Source organism: Cinclus cinclus, chromosome 7 (assembly GCF_963662255.1).
Source record: "Cinclus cinclus chromosome 7, bCinCin1.1, whole genome shotgun sequence".
Classification (NCBI taxonomy): domain Eukaryota; kingdom Metazoa; phylum Chordata; class Aves; order Passeriformes; family Cinclidae; genus Cinclus; species Cinclus cinclus.
Genome location: NC_085052.1, coordinates 29,812,516 through 29,833,401, shown reverse-complemented (window position 1 = coordinate 29,833,401; position 20,886 = coordinate 29,812,516). Strand labels below are relative to the sequence as shown.

The following is a 20,886-nucleotide window of genomic DNA, read 5'->3' as shown; positions in this document are numbered from 1 at the left end:
GGCATTGGTGGGCTACTTGTGGGTAGGAAGCCACAGAAAATGGCTTCTCTTGTGGTGCAGAAAAACTTGCTGGCAGAAATTCTGTCTTAAAGAACAAATAGGAAAACATTGTTTCTAAGAGGTAAGATGAATGAGACTCTCCAGAAACAAAAACTTCTTAATATTTGTCTTAATATTTCAAAAGGAATACTCTGCAGAAGAACAATGCTTCTAATTTGCTCCTTCTTTCCATGCTACCACTTTTATCATAAACAAAAGAAACATTTTTACATCTGACATCACCGCTCCTTCTTTTGATTACCTTTACTAATGATTTCAATGCAATAAAATTTTGCTTCCAAAAGTAAATTAGATATGTAACATTTTCATAACTAAGTAGTTGAAAAAACCCCACTGTACTGAATGTGCTTACATTCAGTGTCGTTTGGCATTGCTTTGTGATTTTTTTCAAAGCTCTTAACAATGGCGTTCTTTGCACAATGTCTTGCAAAAATTGTCAAGAAAAGTACCAACTTCACACATCTATCAATTAAATAAGCTGTATTCAGGAAGGTAGTTGCTGAGGGTTTGCTAACAGGTAATGAGGAATTCTCTAAGATGGCTGACAACTAAGGCAGTGAGAAAGCAGGGCAAACAGTATTTGTACAAATTTTAGAGTATACCGAAAACTTTACAGACATCCTGCTGTTTACCTGCATTTTTCATCCCTGTGTCTGTCATGACCAATTAGTTTCATGTCCCCTGGGTAATATAATGGTAATGAAATATTACAGACCATGGGGAAAAGTGGCAAGAGGCTAATTTTTCTTTTGCTGTGCATTTTAACAGTAAGGGACCAGCACCAGCCTTCCAATATCATATGCAAACTTTAGGATTTCCTTGTGACATTCCCAACCATAAATCGTAATGTCCTATGCAAATATGCAAAAGTTCAGTAAAAATTCAATTAATGACAGCACAACTGAATGTTTACAAGCAGCACTAAAAAGGGACAGATGCAAGGCAAAATTAAGGAAGTTTCTTTAAAGAGCTGGGAGACAATTTGTAACTAAACAGTTTTATTGACTTTTTTTTTTTCCAAAATAAAAAACACAAAATAACCACCAAGATTAAAGGCCATAGACAGCATTAACCAAATGAACCAGCCACTTGGTTATAGTAGCTGATAACTAGAATAACTGGATATTATTGCATATACCTCAGGTTCATTTATATATCCGTTTCAGTTTGGCAAGATTACAATCATACAGTAGCTTTGGTTGTGTAAAACCTAGTAGCAATACTTACTTAAATGTGACTGGTTAACATTTTATGACAATAGCTATTTATCTCAGTCTTGACACGTCTTCCATGTTCTCATTCCATGTTCTTCTCCGCATTGTCACTGACCAAGAATTAAGGAGACATATTTGCAACCATAATTTATAGCCCTTCTTTATCACCATGCGGTGATGAATCTCAGAGGGGTAGGAAACTCTCACTTGCTTTCCTCATAAAGGTTTGTGGAGCAGCCCCTTGTCCCGTGCTTGGTGGCTCCCACCACCCAGCTGTGGTAGTCTCAGCTGAGCACGAGTCCACGCAGAATGCAAATATGTCGAGGTGTTTATGGCTTTCAGGCCAAAGCCTTTCCTGATCTACAGTGCTGGGGGGTGACTGTACTGCCTTGCCTTTGGATACAGAGAAAAAAAAACACAAACAAGCAAACAAACAGCTTTTCACATCGGTGTGCTGAGCTGCCAGCACAGAGCAGTAATGACAAACCTAATACACAATACTATCTTGGTTACAGAGTTGTGCCTGAGATGCTGCACAGGATTGCATGTGTATGTTCTACAGTCTATGTATTTTAGTTTTGGTCTTTTAAAATATGCTCTCATCCTTATACAATCTAGTGTAACACTGCAAGTTCAGAGTAATTGTTGTTAAAAGGTCATAAACACACAGGCTATTTGGAAACGCTGGAAGCTTTTTCTTGTCTTGCACCACTTGTGCAGAATTCCTGCCTTTCTGCCATCAGTCTGTCCCCAGCATTCTGGGAACATACTTTTACAGGAAGTATGTCACCTACTTAAAAATAACCTAAAACTCTCAGTTCTACCTGGGAAAAGTATAAAAGAATTTGGATCAAACTGAAGTAATCTTGTGTGTGAAGACCCTTCTTCACTTACAAAATGTTGGAACACTAGATAACATCTACTTGTTTGTGCAGCCCTTTCATTTGCTTACATTCAAGCAAAAAGGAATTCAGGAAGAGGAACGGCTGCATGGTGAAGGTCCTGCAGAACAAGGTAACTGCCATGCAGTAATTCAAATGCAAGCAGTGTAACTGCTTTTTGCATTCAGATCCATACTTGTATAAGGATATAAATTAATAAGCCCTTCTAAATGATTTTAGAAATACCCACTTTGATCTAGATGTATAAAACCTCTGAATACTTAGAATCACTGCATTTCACATGGCCCACATAGTCGTAATTATTTGCACTTACATGGCAAATATTAGAAATACATTTGCCTGCAGTTGAACAGGTCTATTATTCAGCTGAGCAAAGATCAAGCACTCTATATCTTGCAGTTATTGGATCTTATTCTAACCCTTTGCTTTAGAAAGGGGAAATAACCATCTAATTATATTACCAGTGCACAGTACTTAGTTTGAAAAAGACAACCTATAGTAGACAACTAGATTCTTTTCCTAAGATGACTTTTTATGAGATACTCTAAAAGCAGTCTCTTATGACTGAAGATTGTCTATTTCACTGTACTCACATAGTAAAAATAGTTAAAATCTAATTACAAAGCTGCTACATGGTTATTTTGTGGTCTGTAAAATAAAACGGTATCCAGAATTTTATCTGAACAAAATACACCAGACAGTATAAAAATATTTCCCAACTGGAGACTGAAACATTAATGCTGGATTTGTATGGTTTTTTGTTTGGTGGCTTTTTTTTTTTTTTTGTTAATATAAAAAGTAATGTAATAATGGTTGACATTTATCTGCTTACCAGTCAAAAATATACATATGACTTCAAGGAGCTGTTCCAGGCTCATTTTCAGTGAGATTGTGCTTTTGACCCTAGTAGCAATAAATTCACACATGGAACACAGTTTCCTGAAAATCTGAACTATATCTTATTTCTAACAATAAGACTAATTTCTGGCTATGGATTTCCACTTATTTGCTTTGTTCAGGCAACTACAGCAGAGGAATTCCAGAAGCACCACTTCCGCTTTGAATGATGTTTGTTCAGTGCAACATCTTCCTTTTCTCTCTCCTTTTTGACTCGCTGGTAGTGATCTTCTTCCTTTAAATACCACACAGGCGGCCACCGATGCCTCTCAAAATATTCTTGATTATCTGATTAAAAACAATGGAAAAAAATCCCCAAAGATGCCAGTAAGATACACAAATCCTAGAAATGTCTTGCAGAAAGTTATGCAGCTAATAATTTATCCATTCTCTATGCTGGCTTGCTTATCAAGGATTCATCCAGTTTCCTCAAATGCTTTAAGTGTGAAAAGACTTTGAAAGTGGTTACACACAAGAGGCATTAGTTCACCAAAAATTATAAAAAAGCAAGGCTTTTCCAGTGGCTTTTTCATTGCAAACCCTGAAAAGAGCTCTGTTCCTTTTAGCATCACTGAATTAGGTAAAGAACACAATGCTTGTCCAGCAATCAGGCTAATGATTATGACCTTTCTTTGCAGATAAGAATTTATGAATGCTGCTCAAGATAGCACAGAGGTTCAGTCTCATGGCTTAGCTATTTGAGCTCATCTTTGTCTTTATGTTTAATCAACTGGCTGGGGAGAAAGAAGGGGAAACCTGATGAAAAGTGGGGGGAAGTTGCCCATACCTGAAGATTTAGCTTTGATTTCCTTGCGGAACTTGGAGCAAACGCTGTTGTAATTGGTGCAGATGTAGTGCAAGCACCAAGCTGCCAACTGGTGAGCATTGTGAAACTGCGAGGAAAAACAAAGAGCTTATTCCACTTCCTGGGCTTGTCATTCATTTTGCAGCTCCTATTAACAGCTAAAGCTAGAATGGTCCCAGCAGATGGTACCTGGCCATACTCCCCCAGGCACTCATTCTGACTACCAGCTCTGATCTCGGGTCATAAACATGAGCCAGGTGCTGGCCACAGAGGATATTCCAACAGTAGTTAGAGATATTGCTTCTATCTCCAAGCAGGAGAAGGAAATAAAAGAAAAAATGTCCTTCTTAAGATAAAAATGAAGTGAAGTGAGCTGCTTTGTCTTGCGAGGGGTTCAGTTCTGGTTTTGCAACAGGATTACAGGTATTGCATAGAGGATCTCAAAAACAGCTGCAGAGAATCTTGCATGGTGGCCAGTGTTTTAGTGCTACTTCAAGCCAAGCTGCAGCTGACTTACTGTTAGTGTGAAATCAAGAATAATAAAATTTAAACAATATTTTAGTTTGTTCCACTGTAGCTGGGAATCTGCTGCATTTTAGGAAACAGAAATGTGCAGTTTAACTGTGAGCTGGGGGCTGTCTCTTAATTATTTATGGGATTCAGGAAATATTGAAATGAATTTGAACTTAAAGAAGATTTGCACATACTCTGAACTATCAGATGGTTGACTTTAAGTAGCCAGTTTAAGTATTCAAGAAATGTTGTCTTTGCAGTACAGGTCTAAATATATCTCCAAGAACTGAATTGAAAGGAACACAAGAATCAATCACCATTACAAAGCTGAACAGCTTCATTACATTGCTTTTCATGTTAGTGCACCATGGGCATGAGAACACAGAGCTTGGAAGTTCCACAATCAGGACAAACTAAAATATATATTTGAAAGACCACTCCTCTGAGGTTACTTAAAGGGATATTATACCTTTGAACTAAAGAAAAAATTGTCTTTAAAACAGAAGATAAAACTAAGCTTTATCATCAGTCACTCTCAGAACTGCAGACTTTGAGTCACTTAGAAGCAATGCTCAGAACCAGTAGGGAGCTAAAAGCAAGTCCTGCAGCTGACCATATGTTCAGAAGGCTGTGTACACTGACCTGTGCCAGTTCCAAATAAGAGAGGACTTCTCCATCTATTGCAACGCCGCTCATGGAGGCCTTGGTCAGCTCTTGCACTGCATGCTGCTCTGTTAGGGGACAAAACTCATCACTCACAGGGGAAACACTCACACTGCAAGGTCACATCATCTGCTGGTAACAAAGAACCCAGGCAGCATGTTCTCCCTCCTCCTGGTGCTAACCAGCATTATGCAGATGCCACATTCACATGGATATCCTTAACAAGCTGAGATTTGGGGGAAGCTAAATTCTGACCTGTAGAGCTGTGCCTGAAGATGTGGTTCATAACCACTTATAGAAAGACAAAGTTCAGCAGCCACTAGTCTGTCTTTGGCATGGGTATGATATTCAATTTAAATTAGAAATACGGATCAGTTGTCTCCTTTCTGTTATATGAAGTTTTTAATCAACAGTGCACTTGCCACTAAATTATTTATTAATGAGTACACAGAGCATTGATAGAGAAAAGGTCATTTGCAGACCCTCTTTAGGTTTTCAGATCAGCTGGTCCAAGGGGTTCAGATGAAGGCTGACCAGCCCCCCCAACAATCACCTCAGTTCATGATTCTCCTTTCCTAGAATCTTAAAAGTCTCAGTGTTTTTTGGGAAACACTGGCAGTTGGTTTGATTCTGCTGGGTTCAGTTGTTGGCAGTAGCCTTTGGACTCAAAATTATTTCACCAAGAATTAAATGGAATGAAACATTCTTAATACTGTATGTATGTTTACACTGCAATTACCTTAAAAATATGCAAAACTTCAGCTAAAATGTGCAAATAAAATCCGGCAATGAAGGTTTGGTCTGTCAGAACCAGTAAAGAAGAGACAGTCCTGATGCACAAATGAAGGACAGCCAGGGTTTGGTATGTGACTAAATTTTGCCTAAATGTAGTCCTGTAGGTAGGCATAGCTTTGTTTCATCTTTCTGAGTTTTGGTCTTGGTCATGTCTTCAAAACAATGCCAAATTACTGACATAGAGAGAAACAAACACAACACAACCCAAACAACCCCAGAGGTCTGGGTTGTGTATGGATTTATTTTTAAAACTTTAGTTGCATTCTAACCTGTATTTTTTCTTTAAATATGGGATTGAAAAGGTTTTCTTCCTGAAATGAGGGTTGAATCCCCATGGATATACCAAAACATCCAATTCCCATCTAGTGAAAAGGGACCTAGACAGCATTTCTAAAAACATGATAATCTAGATAACATTTGAATTGGCTCAGTTACTCTCTTTGAACAGAAGTATAAAGTGGAGCATTTCATTCATTACTTAATGGAAGACCCAGAGTCCTTCCTGGGACTTCTTTCGGTAAATTAACAACAACAGAATGGATATTACAATGCACAGACATCGTCCTCAATGCTAAAGAGAAGGTTTACTCTTTCTGTTTTTAAAGCATGGAAAACTTCAGTGTTCTGAGCTGAATTAGAAGAGAAAGACAAATGCATTTCTCTGTGTGAAAATATCAATTTGCATTACAATACCCCTTCTCAGAAAAAAAAAAATAAAATTCTCTGACACTTGAGAAAATCTTTTATGTTCCAAAAAGCATTAAAGCACATTTCAGCTGTTGCAGAAGATACTGCATTGGACAAGGTGACAAATTGTTACCTGCTAGAGCAATCAGGTGAGGAAGGCAAAACCTATTTGCCAATGCAATTAACTCAAGGGTATCCAGTTCCTGACTGGAGGACAGTTGCTTGGTATACAAGTAATCTAAAACTGCTTGCATGGAGGTCTTGTTTATGTTGGGCAGAACTACCTGGAAAAGATATTTAAGAAAATAATTTATAATTATTAAGGGATTTTCATATAGCAGCTATATTGCACTTCTCTCACTTTGTTTGACTGTCCCTTTTTGTCTTCAAGGTATTTCAGAAATGCAGGGAAAACATTTTTCAAAGCAGAAATTTCCCATTCAAGTTCAAGACATTGCCAACAGGTAAGCATTGCTCCAGAGTCAGATCCTTTGCCAGGTTATATCCAAGCTGGAATTGGATCCACATCAAACAGTGAATCTGTTCAATGCTCTCTAGCCTGCAAATTAACAGCTACACAGTCACTGAGCACTTCCCATGCCAAACCTCCCCTGGTGGACTCCTCGAGGAATGCAATCTATCTGCTCCTGGCAAGGGATATTCTCTGGATTCTGAGACTAACAGAAAAACAAAGGATAACAGTAAAACCACCCCTCTCAGTCTTTTGGTAAATAACCAGTTTATCCACATAAACAAAGCTGAGAAGGAACTGAGAACTGAAGCAGTGAGGAAAAAAAAAAAAAAAGCCCTTTTGCCCCACACATGTAATGTGCAACCAGCACAGAATGAAGTCACCAAGACTAGTACAAAAACTTTAATTTCTCATGCTAAAGCATAAACCTTCCATGTGTATCAGCCTGGGAACTCTGGGAAGCAGATCAGTTCTCCAAGTGAGAGCAGCTAGCTGTGAAACTCATTCATTATTGATGTATTCTTGTCGATGCAGAGAAGTGTAAATTTAATGAATGAGTTTATAAAATGTGCCTCAAATACAGAAAAGGTGACATGTAAAAAAAGATGTTTTTTATTATTTGTAAACCATTCAATTAATATCTCCCTATATCTTAAAACATCCAAAAGCATCACTGAATGCTTTAAACTCTACAAAATGGAAGCTAAATATTTTAGATTGGAAAGATGAGCTAAGACTGTGAAGCTAATCATTAAAAATAGGTTGGTAGAAAATAACTGCATATTCTTCACTGCCAAATGCTGCATACTAGAATAAAACTATGTATTTTTATTGAACCACTTGCTGAGTATGCCTCTGGGAAAAGAATTTATGTTTATAGCTGCATTAGAAGAAGCCAGAAAAATCTAAGCAGAAAAATATCTATCAGAAAATGAAACACAAAAAAAATGAACACTTCATATGAGCATAATTGTATGGAAAGCAACAAGAAAACCAAACCAAAAAAAAAAAAAGAAACTGGGTATGGCATAAGAAAAAAATATTAGCAGAGTGTTTGGAATTTTAAAAGTATACCATGAAGGCACATGAAGATACAGGGCTTCTTCTGCAAAATCTTATTCAAAGCACTGAGATCTTTTAAATTGTATTGCATACCTGCTTTACTCCAGAGGACAAGATGATACATTACAGAATTTATGCTGATTTTCTACTAATATTAGTAGAACTCCTAAAATTAGCTCAGTTTCTACTGTGAAAACAGCTCCCTTTTCTAGTTTAACACTCATATGTTCTTTAACCCTTCTTTAATTTCTTTATTAATGTCCCTGCCCCAAGTGTTCTTTGCAGTGATTTTGATTATATAAATACATACTCACAAAATCTAAAAAATTATTTTAAAGAAATACACAAAATTATATTTAATTTCCTTCCTCATGGGTAATATTTTACAGGACTTTGGGTTTAAACACACACTCCAGGGCTGGAGGAAAACTTGTGCATTTGAGAAAGTATGTTGTCTTCCTGGGCAACCTTATTTAATGCCTTAAGAAGAAAAGTTTGGCAAGGAAGAATAAATCCCTGATTCTAGGGATTGTTTCAACCTTTCAAACAGATGATGCTTCCATCACCCTAAATCCATCAGACATTGTAAACAAAAGAGACAAAAATAGACAAATACCTCACTGTTGGAGCTTTCAATAAATGATCCTCCAAACATAGCAGACATCCACTCACAGCTGCAGATCAGCAGTGGCTTGTGGGCCTTGATACTTCCATCATCCAATTTAAATGTCACATCTGCCATGGGAACAAAGCACAGGAGTCCTGTAAGTCTCTGTTTAAGGTGTAACCTTGTCTCAAGAACGGGTTTCACTGCATGCTGTTAACCAAGGACTTCCTTCATTTCCCATGACCTCTACCTCAAAAATAACTCTTGCATTTTAAATAGTTAATGAAAAGCCTCAATTGTAAGGGGGGATATTGGGTGTTCAACACTTCTAAGTATTGGGTCACTTATTTAAAAGCCGTGAGTAGATTTTGAAAAATGAAAGTACAGAATCCCAGACTGAAACAGCTGGCCTGAGTAACACTACAATTTTGGGGTCATCCCTCCACTCAGAACAATGTAAGCTATCACATTGTTTGAAGTCTATGAAGTGAAAGTAACATGGATTAGAAAAAGAATTGTTCTCTTCAAGCTTAAGCATGTATTTACTTACCAGAAAACGTCCCTTTGCAAAGGCACTCTTTTATCCGATTGGCTTTTCTGACATGAAATGCTTTAGTGATCTCTTGATTCATGAAGGCCTCTTTATTCATAATGTTCTCCACCATCATTCGCAAGTCAAATACTTCCAAGATTTCAGCAATCTGAGCCAGTCTGGTGAGGTCTTTTTCGTTTTCATCCAGTTGGCCTGTGTATAAAAACTGCAAAACAGTTTTAAAAGGTGTGGCCTGCACAGATGAATCCATTTTTACCACAGTTACAGGACATGTCCGCTTTGAGACAGGATTCACTTGCATTTCCTTATGCACACTAACAAACCCCTTACCCCAGGATGACAGAGATCTTGCTGCAGAGTTTATTTCACCAGATTCAGGTTCGAGCATGTTTAAAGACTCACTGCTTTCTGGTGGGGGAATTTTAACATCAGAAGATTTCAAGGATGCCTCATCACTGTCACAGTTTGTCTCAAGGTGACTTGCCAGAACATCCTTATTTGTATTTTCTTTATTACACTGTGTCTCATCCAAGTATGGACTTTCCTCACATTCCATTAAGAAAAGGTCATAAAACTTTGAAGAGGAGGTAGCTAGGTAAATCTTGTGAGCAAAAATGCAGTCGTGCTCCTGAAGAACAAACACGACATCTGCACACAGCGGGCTGTCCAATAAATATCCAGCTTCATTCATGCTCGGCATGGGGCACTCGGGAATTCTGATAACCGGAGGAGGGGCTTTTGGAGGTAGGAATGGAGCCTGAAGCAAAGGCTTTTGGACCTTCTTCAAATGGGATTTCCAGAACTGCAGGTGTCTTCTGGAGATCAGGGCAGCTCTAATTGCATTGTCAAACACGTCTTTAATCCCAAACTGGTCAAATACACTGGTTTCATAGTAGGGTATCCCGAGTTCCTTGGCAACCTCTCTGCCTCTCTCTGGTGGCAAAATGTCTCCCCTTTTTATCGGCCTAGGGTCAAACAGAAAATGAACCTTGTCACACAAAATTATGCTAAAAATCATGGAATTTTACCAAATATTCAGCACTAAATCCAAGAAAACTATCATTCAAATGAAACAAAATATAAAAACTAAGCGCACAAACCCCTCTGGAAATTTACAGTCATGACTCTGTACAGAGTTTTAGAATACGTTTAGAATATTAATACTTGTAATTTCATGAAGTTTAGAGCTGTCTTTGCAGTGTTAACTAAATATATGTGGAAATCATTTATGCAAAATGGAGCTGCCTCTTACTTAAAGTGAAATTTACAGTAAAAAAAAATTGCATAGGACGCTTGAGAACTTTCATTATTTAAGAAAACCTCTTACCACCCCTTACTACTCAATTATTCTGTCAGAACTTTTCTTCCTATCCTTCATTTAAACACAAATGGAAATTCTCATGACTTAAAAAATGCCAGAAATACAGCTAAATATGAAATGGAAATATTTATTAAGCTCATAGTTTTTAAAGAAAATCATAGCAGCCTATGACAAAAGAGTAACTGAACATACACTACAAGAGATAGGCTTGTTTTGGCTGCAGAAGTATTACGTGGGAACTCATGAATTTCCAGAGAAGCTCTAGCTCATGATGCAGGGTAAACAAATCAGTAAAAAAGTCTGGGATAGGATCCATTTTCCAAGAAAAAAAAAAAAATAATAATTAAAAAAAAAATCTCCCCAGAAGACACAACCCAAGAGTTTGTTCTCTGAGCCCACCGTATTGGGCAGACACGAGCTGGCACAGACGGAACACGCCCCAGACAACAGCTTGCTAATAAATCACCAGTTCAAGTGGCACAAGTCTGTGCCAGACACGCAGAGCTCTGACTCAAACTTACTAATGGTGAAAACACGGAGGAGGATTAGGGCAGAAGAAGAGTTCTGAAAAAAGACCATTCCCTTTTAAAGAGTCAACGAGAAAGCGCGCCCCAACCCTCACAACAAAGAAATGTTGAATGAACAAATACACCTCTAAAAATCATACTGCTAAGTCACGAGTCTGACTGCAATGCAATTCAAGGTTTTCTAAGGGCCCACAAATTATTAATTCAATCTCTTTACGGAAATTTGTTGCAGTACAGTCATTAATTACACAATCATGGATACTATTTCCGTGAATCTGCTCTCATTAAAAGTCCCATAAAAGGAATAAATTAGAAGCAAGCCAGTTATTATGGGACTGTTGTGGCCAAATATGTGAATGGTTGTATTTTGTATCTGGGAGAAACAAAGCTTGTCTAGAACGACCACCAAACTCTCTTTTAATCTCAAAACTTCTAGAAGTTCTATTTGCTACCATTTCATTTTCTGATACGATCTTGGATTACATTTACCAAAAAAAAAAAGAGAATTAAGAAAATTGTAGTAGAATCTGCCAGTTTAAAACAGTATCTGACAAGAGTGAGAGGGTAGGACATGATACACATGTCCATGGAGAAAGATACATAAGAAAACATTCAATAATCACTACCATCTCTATCTTACTGTAGTGTTCTGCCACCCAAAAAAGTTTACATATCCAATGTGCAAAAGTTTTGTGGGAAACTTAATAACTGAGCGTGTTAAAGAACTAACCAACGCTGACAACAGAATTAAAAAAAGAAGGAAGCACATATTTTCTCATTGTACGATAAAAAAGGAAACTAGACTCTCCAGTGTCTCTTTTACAAATGTTGCACTTGATTACCAAGGTGATATTTTCTTTTAATCTTATTTTTGTTTAAACTTTACCTTGCCAAAGGCCTTCTGGCTCTGTTAACAGCCTCGAGATCTGCATAGCGGAGATCCAGCTGGCAGCCCACCAGAATGACAGGTGTGCGAGGACAGAAGTGCTTGATTTCTTGATACCACATTGTTTTCACATGATTCAGGGAATTAGGATTAGCAATTGAAAAGCACAGAACAACAACATCGGACCTAGAAAGGTAACAAGAAAATACCTGATGAAAACCCCACAAATGATTTTTGCTGCAGTTTCACCTATTTTCATTAGTACTCCACTCTGCTCTTTGACAAACGTGCTGACACCTAGATGTCAGAATACATGTGCAGAGGTGTGAGAGATGCTACACATTTCACCACAAAAGCATGGGAGCACAAAGCCACATACTTAGGAAGAACTGCCCCTCCGTGCCGAGATGATCCCAGCACGTGAGCGGAGCACTAAGAAGAGAGGTAGGGCCTTCCATTCTCTACTTTTACACAACAGTTACTCACAGGCTGCCATTGCTCCAGAAATAATTCTGCTGACTGGATACCTAAGTTGCAGTTCAAAGTTCAAGTTCATTGGTGCTTAAGAATTAGAGAGGAGCTGTGCAAAACTTCAGAACAGCCACACAGGCAGACATAGATCACTTCTGAACTCGTCATGGAGAAATCCCTTTACTGCACTGTTTGAAGTACTGAGGTGGTTGCCTTTGCAATGTGCTTTGCACAGCAATTCTCCAATGTCTTTAATAAATAACCTGTTAGAAGGGCAAACTACAGCAGAATGAACACTTCTACAGTATCAGCAAAAAATAAATATTACAGTGAAAATAAGGTCAGTAAACTGTAGAATAGGACAGCGGCTTAAATTAGAGTAAGCATGACAATATTTGCAGGCTTTTAAAGGTTTCTAAGAAAACAGAAACTACTTCACTAAATAAACTTGCTATATAAATTCTGAGTATGAGGATTAAGGTTGACAGTTCATCCACTGAACCACTGCTTAACTCTTGTCAGAGCTGGCACCCAAAGGCTGAGCAATGACTGAATATTGTCTCAGGGCATACCTAACTAGGGGCAGTCTCATTATTTACAAATAAACAGTTCTCAAGCTCTTGGGTATCTTATGGAAAAAAAAATAGAAAAGAAAATAAGAAAAAAAAGTTGAATTGAAACTCTTGAGAAAAACTGAGAAGGGACATTTAGAGGAGGCAACTTATTGCTACAGAATTGTCAGCACAATAAGCTCAGCAATACCATCTCTATCTCAGTTCTATTATTCTTTAATTTAGCACCAATGTGTTGTATCTGCAGTTTGTGTCACATACAGAGCATCAGCAGCAGTGAATCTTAGCATTCACCTTTTCAATAATGAAATACCTCCCCAGTAGTGCCGCTTTCTACATTTCACTGAGGGCATAGATAGACCCAGCTATTTCTAAAGATAGCTGCACACAATACGGAAACTGCTGTGAGCATCAATTTAATGCAAGAGAAATGCTCCTGGTCCAATTTTCTGTCTTATATAAACTACAACACATCTGTCATATCTAGGAACAAGGCCTTTTCAAACTGGAAAGTTCTCTAGTAAATAGTGAAGGGCTAAGCAGCCAACACAATAGTCTGCTGCATAGCTAAGGCAAACAGGTTTTAAACTCAAACTTGTTCTATTCAAGGTCAGGTAAGAGTAAAACCTAAACCCCAGCAGACATTTGCTCAGCTCCCAGAAAGATAAATCAATGTACAGTTAAGATACAAAAAACTCTGTGTTACATGTGTTCTAATATGGTCAATTGTTGTTTAATTCAAGGCCATCACGACTGCTGGAGTGACAAGTGTTGACTGTCTGGCTGCTCCTAATGACAACTAAGCATCTTAGAGAGACAGCCTGTCCAGCATCCTTCAGAAATTAATAGCTAAGCCCAGTAATTGTAGTCACAAGGATCCAACACTCCTGACTTTACAAGCCACAAGACATGCATCACATCTCCCAGCAAACAACTCCAGCAGGTGTTCGTTCAGAGGCAGGACACACCAGTTCCCCCAGGTGCCCAGTGCTGGTCTGGGCACAGTGTGTGCACCAGGGCTGAGCTGTGTCCCTGGGCAGGGCAGGCACAGAGCACCCGGGTGGCTGGACTCAGCACAGCCCTGCATGTGTTACAGCCCTTGCCAAGGGAGTATCATGTTTTTGCCACTGTGGTTCTTGAGCAACTCCTCACCTCTGACCTTTGCTGGGCAACTGTAAAACGGAGCTGAGCAAAGCTGGGTTGTTTAGCCAAAACTTACTGCAGTGCACCAGCATGATATTCTCACCTTACTACCTTCCACGTGAAAAGAATAACAGAGTAAAGAGGTAAAAAACTTGATTTGCAAATTATTTATCCTGTGTTAAAACCTGGACTTCCCCATAAAATAAAGATTCCTGAGAGTTCTGCACTGGGCAGAGAGAAATAAATGGTTTTGTGCCATAAACAGGGCATATGGGAAATCACTGGGTAGTGGCAGAGTTCACATGCTGAACCAGCGCCACAGCTGGCTCTGCTAGCTCACAAAACACAGCCACTCTATCATAATTGAGTTTTTATTCAAGTCATAAGCACAATTTGCACTCAGTACAAACTGGAGACAGAAGTGTATGAGGAAGATTAACCATCTACATAGAACTGAGCATTTGAGGAAACATGTCCTTTGGAAACTTTAATTAAAGTACCTGCGATTCCTATTAATGTCAAAGGCACTTTTATGACTTGCTAACACTGCAGCATCAAGTTTGGTTTGACATTTGTTCATAAAAAGCAGACCCTGTCTGCTTTAATATTATGCATTTAATGCATTAATATTTCCTAAACATTAAAAATTTACCAATGTTATTTTAATATTCTCAGGGAATGTAAAAGGGTATGATTTTTAAAAAATGCCTATTTTATTGCCGTTTTTGTGCAGTTACTTTTTGTGTTGGTTACCTAGAGAACGAGAAAAAAGAAAACAGAAGTAAACCTGATTCAACCTTTCTCTCTGCAGCAACATCTTCAAAAATAGAAGCTGCACTTATTCTAAAAACAAAATTTCATGGCCATTTCCCAGTAAAATGCAGGATCCATTAAAAAAATATTTTTATAAATCTTAACACCAAGAAGTGCTTTATAGAATCATTGTAGAGTTTGGGTTGGAATAGACCTTTAAGACCAACACTTTCCACCCCCTTGCCATGGGCAGGAAGACCCTCCACTAGCCCAGGTTGCTCAGATCCCCTTCCAGCCTGGTCTTGAATATTTCCAGGGATGGGAGAGCCACAGCTTCTCTGGGCAACCTGTGCACCCACAGTGTATTTAATGTCATTTTAAACATTTAATGTCTATTTTAAACCTCTTATAGTTTAAAGCCATTCGCCCTTGCCTTGCCACTACATGTTCTTGTTAAAGGTCCCTCTCTAGCAAATGCTTTAGAACTTCTCCATCACATTCCTCCTGGAGCACCATCCAATGGAGATAGGCAATAGATAAGGCACTGTGTGCATCCACCTTTGTTAAATACAACAAATGTATAAATATATATATACATATAGGATATACTTTTCTTTTACATTGAAACATCATGAGAAACAAAGCATTGTAAATAACTCAGTAAACAGAAATGGAACCTTGGATATCCAACATTGTCTTGTAGATTCTGTGGTACAAACTGAAAATGCACAGCTATTTTCATTCTTGCATTCTGTATTTTCATAGGTTTACCAGGGAAAAAAATTGTAAGCCATCTATTCTTACTTGAACTTCGGAGCCTACTTGAACATCACCAAAACCCCCTAATTTCTGTGTGACTTGTTTCAGCATGTGATCAACCACCAGTGAAACACTCTGCATCACTGACGAAGAAAACAGGATTCCTTCTACTCCCTGGGGCTCCAAACAGGGAAGAACACAATGTAGATGTGTGGGACTCAGCAGGGGGAAAGGGGAGCAGATACTTTCAGCTGTTTGTAAACCACCCACTGCTCCCATGTTTGTCACTTCCTGGCTGTACTTTCCTTACTTAACAGTAAGAACAGTGTAAGAGTACTTAAAATGTTCCCCTTGGAATCACAGAATTTTGTATTTTTTAATGGAAATTACATTTGAAGTCAACTCAATGTGGTCTAAACATAGCTATGGCCTTCCTTTTATAGGAGACTCCTGTGGGCAAATAAGAACCTTACCTCTATCTTGGAAAAGCAACACAACTACCCAATGCAGGTATTACCTCAAAGCATGCAGGAATGTTTTCCCAGACTTGGATAAGAAGAACTTTTGAGGGAAGCTACTACCCCTATTTAGAGTTCAGAGAATGTAAAGAAACCCTCTAGACAGCTGAATCTCTGGCAGGATTGAGCACGTGGTGTGCTGCCACCCTGTGAGCTCCTCACTGTGTGAGATATGAACTGGATCAGATGTACAGTGAGCATCCAAGCCACTGCCAAAAGCCAGGTGCTACAGCACTGAGAAAGACAATTTGACAAGATTTATCTCTGCTGTCTTCCTGCACCATCCTTCAAACCCCTGAAAGGAAAGACTGTAGGGCAGCAGCCTGAATGCAAGTACCAACTCCCAAGTTCCCAAACACAGTAGGTTTAGGAATTAGAAGGCCACCTAAGAATTAATTTGAGAATCTAATTTATGGCTGAGAAAAATTCTGCTACATTTCCATGTCAGCCCAAGTATATTTTGAAGAGACAGATTAACTCAGTTAGACAACATTTTTCATGCAAGCACCTCAACAAACTGAAAAACAAAGAAAAATTGTGCAGATAAGCAAGGCTGACGTGGGTTTAGGTGGACATGGATGAATTAAAATGCTAAGGGTGCCTGGCAGGTGAAGAACTGAGGATATCCAAATAAGGCAGGGCAAAAACCATGCAGTGCCCTGGACCTGAGCAGGAGAATCAATTAATTCTATACTTTACCTACAGCAGTGAAGCTTCTTAAGTACCAGAGTAATGTGGGAAACTGTCAAAATGCCCTGAATTACATTCAGATGTAGTAAGTAGCACGCAGATCTGTTTCTGTAATGTCATTTCCAGTTGGAAACAACAACAACAAAAAGAAGAAGAAAAAGCTACCTTTAAGAAAATTGCCTATTTCATGACTGTGCTTCAAAGATGGAAAGTGTTTTCCCATACATTCCCTGCAAACAATACATCATTCTTAAATATTAGCCATCTTAAAATCTCTTCTATGTCCTTTCAAGTACTCATGGGAAAACTCTGCTGCATTTACAGAGGATGACAAAAAACATTTTGATAATAATGATTAAAATATCTACTTTTGCAGAAGCTTGTAAGAGCTACTCTTATGGTACAAATGGCTGACCAGCAATAATGCTAAAGAGAGTGACAAAGTTGTGCAGAACTATGTAACAAGAGAAAACCAAACAAAAAATTAAAGGAGGGCTTACACAGTCTTGGAATTTGGTTTATTTTGTTGGTGACTATGTGAACTAAATTCACATATAAGTCTGATTCAACATTTACATACGAAAAATTCCTGCTTAGTGCTAAATGGGACCTTGCAGTTGAAACAGGCTGCCTGCAAGGTACCCCAGCATGATTCTGGGCCAGATTTGTCCAGTAGACTCAGGAAACCCCTCTCTGGAATCAGGTATATACTTTAACCATAAAATACCAATATGTGCCTTTTTCCCATTCCTGAAGCAGAGATCTTGGTTACTGCATTTCTAGTAAATGAATAAGAATTATATGATAAATAGAATCCTAGACCCAGTTAATTGATGCTGTAATACTGAAATATTCTGGGTATCACATGTCAAGTCAGGGTTTATATAAGTAAGACATAAAGCCTGAGATAATGGAGAAGGATGAAATAAAATGCTGGAGCAAGTGAAGGTACAGGGCCCACTGATCAACTCAAGGCTAAACCAAAATACACAAAAGGGGCTTGTAAGACATATCAGCTGACTGCTGCCTCCAGACAACAGTCAGAAAACAAAATATTGAGAGATTAATTCACAAAGCAATGGAGAAACCAGAAACACAAGGAAAGGTGGGCATTTCAATCTTACTTTTGGTTATTGTAAGGAGGCAGCTTACAGATGATAACTGCACGCTCACTCTTTACAGAGAACCAACTAACTTTCAACAAAGACACTGAAAAAGAAACAAGAAGTAAGTAATTTCTTTACTCCTGGCACCATCATCTAAAAACACCCCAGGAACCCATGGTCAATCAGAAAAACATACTGAGTTTAAAAAAAGTAAGAAGAAATGTAGTTAAAACATCATCTGAAGCAGCATGTTTAGAAGAAAAAATATATTTCCAGGTAGCAGAGGAAGGATGGAATAGAAAGAAAATTAGAAGGAAGATCCAAAGTTAGATCCCAAAATTTATTGAAAATGTAATTCCTTAAAAGTACTGCTGAAGCCAAGGAGGGAAAAAATCCAGAGAAGATGCAAAAATTATAGGTTTTGGTTTGCATCCAGTATGCGAGTGGCTTCTGAAGTCAGAGAAGACATGGATACTGGACAAGAAGATGCCTCTCTTCTCTGTGGAGAAAATATGAACTTTTCTATTTTTTGCTTTCTTTGGGCTATCATCAAAGCCAGCCTCCTTCTCTTTTTAAAATGTAAATTAAACTATCAAGAAATGTTAACTGGCAAGTTGATGTCACAAAGTTATTGAGAAGAACTAATTTTAAAACAGTCATAACTGGTTGTGCAAAGTGTTTTACATAGCCTGACATGTTTCAGGAGACCCAGACTGAGATCCTGAGACCCTTGGAGTGGAAAACAGAACAATAAATCCACCTAGTACCTATTCACAAAGAAATAATTCACTAAGATCAAGATTTTGACAGAAAATCCCACACTTATAATTTCCAAAAGATTTTGATGTTGCCTTACAGCCTTTCAGTGTAGAGCCCAAATGCTGACTTAGGAAAGCAAGGCAAAATATGAAATCATCTAATACCACAAATAACAACTGCCACACACATTTTTACTCCTTATGGAAGGCTTAAAGCATTGGAGGTGACTTTCTATTATAGATAAATTACATATACATCAAGTTAAGCCTCAGGCTCACCAACAGCCCTTTGGCACACATCTTTCTAAAGAAGGAAGGATTCCTAACAGAAATTCCGTAGCAACCTCTTTCTACTCACAGTTTGCAACCATGGTGGGATGCAGAGGAGAAAAGTAGATCTGCATTAATTTCAGTGACCTAAGTATATAAAGCATTTACTTCCCCATCAGCTGAATAAAAAAGCCTCAGATGTTCACATACATAACAAAAGAAGGAAAATAAAGTACATACACATAGTATATCAGAATAAAGTTATTGGAGAAAACTGTCTCTGTGAACCTCTCTGCTTATTTCAGTCTTTTTTGAGCATAAGTCAAATTCAAATGAGAAAAAATTAATAATAAATATATGTATATGTTGTAAAAATGTTTTTTTCACAGTCCTTCATGATCATGTGATGAAGAAGCTGAATAGCTTATTAACCACTGTAAAGTAGAAGGGGAGCCTCACAAATTTGGGTAGCTGAAGATTATTTGAATATACTGCCTGTTGCTTTTTTTGTGGTAGAAAACCTAGCAAATGGAAGCAGCCAAGCTGAGAGACTTCTGAAAGTAACTGGATTCCCCATCAACTGAGCCTTTGCTAGTGAAGCAAGACACTGTCCTGTGTTAATTACCTCTGCTCAAGAGACACCTCTGAGGATCCCTTCCAACCCAGGACAGCAATGGCTTTTGAGGCAGAGGGAATGAGTGAACTTTCATTCACAAGGCATTTCTGAAACTCAGACCTTCTCTGAAGAAAGGAGTGGAGCTGCTGGCCCAGTCTCAGTTTAGGCACAATCTGCTCCATGATGGAGGGCACTGATCTAACTAAAGGCAGACCAAGTAACTCTGTGAAGCCACCAACCTCACCCTTAATCTCACTGAACTTGATGAATGCAAATACCATTTTATATCAAAGCTACCTTGGTTTTGTTCTTACAGAAATCCCATCATCAATGTCCCTTGAGGAAAAAAAAATCAGAAATAGGTTGGTGGAAGTCTTCAGATATCAGTGATGAAGCCCTGTTCTCATGGACTCCTTTCAGCAGCATTCAGACGGTATATTTTTAGGGATTCAATTACATTGAAGTAACTGGTGAAGGGAATTGCAGTCACACAGAAAAAGTCAAATGCATGTGCTCCTCTGCATACATACAATACCCACAAGGCTTACAAAATCCATTCACAACAGAGGAAATACTATAAATATATTCTAAGAGGTTCTGTCAGCAGTCTAACAGCAAGACTCATTCACATTTGTAAGTCATGAGGAAAAAGCTGTTTTCTGTCCATGCTGTATGAACAGATTTTGTTTGGTCTACAGCTCATATTTAAGTTGCAAGTAAATAAGTCATCCTGGCTGAATTAGCTGACAACCCCCATTCATGGTACTGAGAATAAATATCTGATTTGAACTGAATTAACTCTTTGCAGGTTTGTGCCCATGTCTACACATACTAGAGTGCATGTTAAAAAAACCTAGGATACAGAGGCTATCAAATTAGCCAAACATGTTTACCTGGGAGGGGTTGGTGGGTGGAAGAAAAGGATGCAAAAAATTGTGAAAAAGAGCTACAAGCCAGCTTCTAGAATTAGTTTGAACATGATGATATGTTGACACTCTCATTCAAAACCAGACTGGACAGGAGGATGGAAGATAGTGAATCCTGACAAGTTGAAATATAAATTAGGATGTTTTGTCTTTACACTTGCCTCCCAGAGAAACTGCTACAGAATAACACCTTGGGCCTTAAATAAAGTTCACACCTCATCTGCAGGCTTAGAGAATAATACACTAGTACCAAGACTAGACTGTTATTAAACAAGGAGGTGCCTGGGAGCTGGAAATCAATACACTAAATGGTAACCAAGACATTATCATTTTACAGCAT

General features: G+C 38.3%; 1 protein-coding gene across 3 annotated transcripts in view; it reads right to left on the bottom strand.

The window, feature by feature from the left end:
- Positions 1 to 1,105: 1,105 nt before the first annotated feature.
- Positions 1,106 to 20,886, bottom strand: part of RHOBTB1 (Rho related BTB domain containing 1) — a 53,072-nt gene continuing 33,291 nt past the window's right edge. For all 3 annotated transcript variants that reach the window (XM_062496058.1, XM_062496060.1, XM_062496059.1), the window contains 7 exons: positions 11,965 to 12,150; positions 9,228 to 10,195; positions 8,687 to 8,805; positions 6,670 to 6,820; positions 5,034 to 5,122; positions 3,861 to 3,966; positions 1,106 to 3,361 (listed from right to left, as the gene is read on the bottom strand). In XM_062496058.1, the coding sequence (XP_062352042.1) occupies positions 3,192 to 3,361; positions 3,861 to 3,966; positions 5,034 to 5,122; positions 6,670 to 6,820; positions 8,687 to 8,805; positions 9,228 to 10,195; positions 11,965 to 12,150 (1,789 nt within the window). In that variant the 3' untranslated portion in view covers positions 1,106 to 3,191. The remainder of the gene's footprint in view (positions 3,362 to 3,860; positions 3,967 to 5,033; positions 5,123 to 6,669; positions 6,821 to 8,686; positions 8,806 to 9,227; positions 10,196 to 11,964; positions 12,151 to 20,886) is intronic.